At 40.5% G+C, this 5,733-nt stretch overlaps 1 protein-coding gene across 1 annotated transcript in view; it reads left to right on the top strand.

Moving 5' to 3' along the window:
• The window catches only part of RRN3 (RRN3 homolog, RNA polymerase I transcription factor), a 34,053-nt gene that overhangs the window by 5,077 nt on the left and 23,243 nt on the right, over positions 1-5,733 (top strand). Inside the window, exons 4-7 of the mRNA XM_032269624.1 lie at positions 2,684-2,773; positions 2,880-3,009; positions 3,734-3,793; positions 4,793-4,856. Coding sequence (XP_032125515.1) covers positions 2,684-2,773; positions 2,880-3,009; positions 3,734-3,793; positions 4,793-4,856 — 344 coding nt within the window. The remainder of the gene's footprint in view (positions 1-2,683; positions 2,774-2,879; positions 3,010-3,733; positions 3,794-4,792; positions 4,857-5,733) is intronic.

Genomic DNA, 5,733 nt, shown 5'->3' with positions numbered 1-5,733 from the left:
GGGCGGAGGGTGCGGTGAGCCGAGATTCCGCCATTGAGGACGACCATGGGCAAAAAAACTGAAAAACTGTCCAAAAAAAAAAAAAAAAAAAAAAAAAAGTTAGGCACCTTGGGGTCTTCTTGAATTTTATTACCCCTCAGATCCGTTCACTGGATCAAGTCCTTTGGGAAAAAAAATCTCTGAAGCCTTCCTGTTTTGTTGGTTCTGTCTTGTCTGGATTCTTCCAATAACCTCTTTAGCAGTCTCTATGTTCCTAGTCCTCCTCTATCTCATACCTCTGTGGCCCTCTCAACTCCCATTTATCCTTAACAGTATAGCCTAAATTATCTCCAGAATGCACATGTCTAGGCATGTCATTCCCCTACTGAAAAACTTCATGCCTATGGAAAATGAAGATCAATGTGGCCTGCAACCTTGTTTTATGTTTACTCTCTCTAGATACTTTATTCCTGGAATTTGCCACTTTTTATCTTTATGCCTTTGTATGTGCCTTTTTCTGGCTGAAGGAGGTCCCCTGTATGTATTTTATTTGCTACCTGTATTAGCATGGGCTGTAGCTACATTGCCTCCCTTCTTACTAGCTATGTGACCAGGGACAAGTTGCTCATTTCTGTTTTAGTGTACTCATCTGTAAAGTGGGAATTGGCAGAAGTACCTACCTCATGGAGTAAGGCTGATATGAGTTACTAAATGTTAAAGTCTTCATAAGTTGCTAGATGTTAAAATCTTAGAACAGTTTCTAGCATACAGTAAGTGCTATATTAGTGTTCACTGTTATTATTACCATTTACCATTATTACCATAGTTTTCTTCTTCTTCTTCTTTTTTTTTTTTTTTTTTTTTTGAGTGACCTTCACCTGGACCATTAGTACTATAGTTTTAAAAACTCTTGCTCGTTCTTTGAACTGAGCTGAAAAATCATCTTTAATGGAGCTTTCCCTGGTTCACTCTAAGCAGATGACTGTTCCTTCATTCAGTCCGTTTCTCAGACTTCCAGATCTCTCTATTTATAAATCTGGTTTACAAGGCCCTCTGTAGTCTATCTGCTGCTGCTTTGTTCCCCAGATTTATTCTCTGTTGGCTTGCTCACTGTACACGCCAGCCATACTAAACAACTTTCAGTTTTCTGAAAACGGACTTTTCCCTCTGTAAGAAGAACTTCCAGAAAAGACTCAACTCTGTTACTGTTTAAAGACAGCTGAAGCATCACTTTTTCTTTAAAGTTTTTCCTGACCCCTGCCTTTTTTCCCAGACACAAAGGGCCATTTTCGTTTTTTTTTTTTTTTTTTTTTTTTTTTGAGACGGAGTTTCACTCTTGTTACCCAGGCTAGAGTGCAATGGCGCGATCTCGGCTCACCGCAACCTCCGCCTCCTGGGTTCAGGCAATTCTCCTGCCTCAGCCTCCTCAGTAGCTGGGATTACAGGCACGCACCACCATGCCCAGCTACTTTTTTGTATTTTTTTTTAGTAGAGACGGGGTTTCACCATGTTGACCAGGATGGTCTCGATCTCTTGACCTCGTGATCCACCCGCCTCGGCCTCCCAAAGTGCTGGGATTACAGGCTTGAGCCACCGCGCCCGGCCACAAAGGGCCATTTTCTTTGTGTTCCACTATATTTTGTATCAGCAGTTCTCATTCTTGGTATTTTGACATATCAAGAAGTGCACTAGTTGTGTGTCTGTTAGTTCAGAGGAGTGTTGCACGTAGACCTTTTTTCTTCTTGAGACAGGGTCTTGCTTTGTCACCCAGGCTGGAGTGTAATGGACCCAATCATGGCTCACTGCAGCCTCAACATCCGCGGCTCAAGCAATCCTCCCACCTCAGGCTCCCCAGCACCTGGGATCACAGGCATGTACTGCCATGCCTGGCTAATTTTTCTAGAGACAAGGTCTCCGTACGTTGCCCATGCTCATCTCAAATTCCTGGGCTCAAGCAGTCTCCTCCTGGCTTGGCCTCACAAAAGTGTGGGGATTACAGGCATGAGCCACTATTCCTGGCTGCTAGTAGAAATAATATTTGTTATTTTTTTTAAGATGGGGTTTCACCATGTTGGATAGGCTGGTCTTGAACTCCCGACTTCAGGTGATTCGCCCGCCTTGACCTCCAAAGTGCTTGAATTACAGGCGTGAACCACCACACCCGGCCTGTCTGAAAAATATTTAATGGAGGAATGGAGCCATTATTTATACAAAACATATCATATTTTAACTCATCCACAGTTTTGGTTTCTAAAAGTTATGTTTATTCGTGACTGCAGTTGATCAGCCTAGACTGAGTTTTATCAGCATGCTTTCTGGTCAGTGTGAATATAGAGGAAACAGAGGTAGCTATTGATCCTTTGTGATCTTTTCATATTTGAGTCTGCTAGAACTCTATAGTTTTTAAAAGTCCCAGGTGTCAACATTTGAGATGATTTTAAGGGCAGTCAAAAGTGATCATGCTGAAGTATTGCACTTAAGTCTTTTTCCTGTATATTAGAGTTACTGGATTACTTTTTAAAAACAGATAAGTTTATTATAATATCTTTTTCTGTTTTGGTACCCAGTTTTGATTTCCTTTCAAGTTTGTGACCCTTTCCCCCCCATCTAAATATTCTTGATAAATGATTGATATAAGATAGCTGTAAGTTTCTGTTATCTTAGAGGATTTGTGGTTTTGAAAGTACTCTTTGTTTAACTTAAGGATGACCAGATCATCAACTGGCTGCTAGAATTTCGTTCTTCTATCATGTACTTGACAAAAGACTTTGAGCAGCTTATCAGTATTATATTGGTAAGTTCACCATTTATTTCACTGACTAGTATGTAATTGAGTACTTTGGAAATAGTATATATTATATTAATAACATGCTGCTTTTATCTTTCTTCCCCAACTCTAGAGATTGCCTTGGTTGAACAGAAGTCAAACAGTAGTGGAAGAGTATTTGGCCTTTCTGGGTAATCTTGTATCAGCACAGACTGTTTTCCTCAGACCATGTCTCAGCATGATTGCTTCCCATTTTGTGCCTCGTAAGTCACCACTCTTTGCTTGCTTGGAATCTCCTTTCTCTTTCTCTCTCTTTTTTAAATACTTCTTTATTAAAATACTACCTTCCCCTTATACATGAGAGATACTACTACCATAGAAGATTCCAGATGCGGCTGGGCGCGGTGGCTCACATCTGTAATCCCAGCACTTTGGGAGGCCGAGGCAGGTGGATCACAAGGTCAGGAGTTTGAGAGCAGCCTGGCCAACATGCTGAAATGCTGTCTTTATTAAAAATACAAAAATTAGCCGGGCTTGGTGGCAGGCGCCTGTAATCCCAGCTACTCGGGAGGCCGCGGTAGGAGAATCGCATGAACCTGAGAGGCAGAGGTTTCAGTGAGCCGAGATTGTGCCACTGCACTCTCGTCTGGGTGACAGAGCGAGACTTTGTCTCAAAAAAATAAAAAAGATTCCAGATGCATATTGGTACCAGATTTGGTAGACATATGTTTCCCATAATAACCCCTGTGGCGGTGTCTAGATTCATTTGTTGCTCTGATTTTTATGAATTGTAATTTGCTTTTTTGAACTTCTGATGAAGTCTTAGAACCCGTCTAGGAATTTTTAGCTGCTTAAAAACTTTTTTACAGATGGTACATTTAATTAGTCATTGTGCTGACTTTGGATTATGGAAAAATAGCTTTTTTGTATAGCTGTTCATTGTCTAGGCCAATGACAGAATAACATATTTTCTTTTTCCCTCAAAAGCCCGAGTGATCATTAAGGAAGGCGACGTAGATGTTTCAGATTCTGATGATGAAGATGATAGTAAGTATAAAAAGGTTTAAAGCCTGGGCACAGTGGCTTTCACCCACAATCCGAGCAACTTGGGTGGCTAAGACGGGAGGATCACTTGAGGCCAAAAGTTTGAGACCCACCTCAAGGCAACATAGTAAGACCTTGTCTCTACAAAAAAAAAAAAAAAAAAAAAAATTTTCAAATATTTTTTAAATAAGAGGCTTAAAGTAGAACTAGGCAGGGTGGCGTGTGTCTGTAGTCACAGCTACCTAAGAGGCTTAGGTGGGTTTATTGCTTGAGCCCAGGAGTTCAAGTCCTGCCTTGGCAACATAGCAAGACCCTGTCTCTCGAAGTAAAGCACAGAATACGTCCTGTGTCTTAGAAAATGCATGATGAATGAGAAAATATGCTGGCACCTATTCTAATAAGTAGACTACAACAAATGACAAAACCTTTGATATAATCTTTTCGTTATATTTAGCATTGATATACAGTCATTTGTCCTGAATGCATTATTTCTATAATTAGTCTGTTCAGTTTTCATTGATGGTTGTGGAGAAAAATCTTGAAATTATTATTTCTTTGATAAATTGTTCTGTTTTGGTTAGCATGTGTTTTTACCTTCAAATATGTCACTTTTTTTCTTGTTGTTGTTTTGTTTTTTTGAGACAGAGTCTTACTCTGTTGCCGAGGCTGGAGTACAGTGGCACAATCTTGGCTCACTGCAGCCTCCACCTCCCAGGTTCAAGTGATTTTCCTGCTTCAGCCTCCGGAGTAGATGGGACTACAGGCATGTGCCACCATGCCTGGCTAATTTTTGTATTTTTTTTTAGTAGAGACAAGGTTTCACCATGTTGGTCAGGCTGGTCTTGAACTCCTGACCTCAGGTGATCCCCCCACCTTGGCCTCCCACATGGCTGGAAATACAGGCATGAGCCACTGTGCCTAGCCAGCATATATTTTTAGCTTCACGTGTGTTACCTTTCTGTTTCATTTTGATCTTCATACTCTCAACTTTTTTCCTTGCAGACCTTCCTGCAAATTTTGACACATGTCACAGAGCCTTGCAAATAATAGCAAGATATGTACCATCGTGAGTATACTTTTGCTTATTTTGAATGCTTAATTCCCAATAAAATTGTAATCAATAAAATTATAAAATGTTAATAACATTAAAACTTGAGTCTTGGCCGGGCGCGGTGGCTCAAGCCTGTAATCCCAGCACTTTGGGAGGCCGAGGCGGGTGGATCACGAGGTCAAGAGATCAAGACCATCCTGGTCAACACGGTGAAACCCCGTCTCTACTAAAAATACAAAACATTAGCTGGGCATGGTGGCACGTGCCTGTAATCCCAGCGACTCAGGAGGCTGAGGCAGGAGAATTGCCTGAACCCAGGAGGCGGAGGTTGTGGTGAGCCGAGATCGTGCCATTGCACTCTAGCCTGGGTAACAAGAGCGAAACTCCGTCCAAAAAAAAAAAATACTTGAGTCTTACATCACATTTTTTTTTGGTATCCAGTTGAAGAAATATTACATTCTACAAAAAGTGGCATTTCCATTTTCTATTCATTGTCTTTAATTATTTTTCAAAGTTTGTATGCAGATTCTTCCCCAATTTTGTATGGTGGTTGGAATTTTGCTTTTATCTTCGACAGATATGCTCTCCAAAATTTTCAGTGAGAAACCCCTGTGTGTGTTTGTATCATGCCATATTAATAAAAATTGCACTTCTAAGAAATACTTTACAGGTTTGTAGATTTCTTTTGGAGGGGTGGACTTAGTTCCCACTGCCCGTTGATTATTTGTTATCTTAAAAAAATCCAACTTAATAATTTTTTCTTCTTTTAAAAATAATAAACGTGTAGTGGGAAATTTCAGCTGAATTGCTCTTATGCTTTTGTAGGAGAGAAACTCTCCCTTTGGTTTGCTGTTGATGTCAGAGTTAACAGAAGCTTATTTTCCCTAAGTTA

This window comes from Sapajus apella, unplaced genomic scaffold (genome assembly GCF_009761245.1).
Source record: "Sapajus apella isolate SASKATOON/1434 unplaced genomic scaffold, GSC_monkey_1.0 scaffold196, whole genome shotgun sequence".
Taxonomy (NCBI): domain Eukaryota; kingdom Metazoa; phylum Chordata; class Mammalia; order Primates; family Cebidae; genus Sapajus; species Sapajus apella.
The sequence above is the reverse complement of the archived record's forward strand: the minus strand, read 5'-3'. Positions and strand labels throughout refer to the sequence as shown.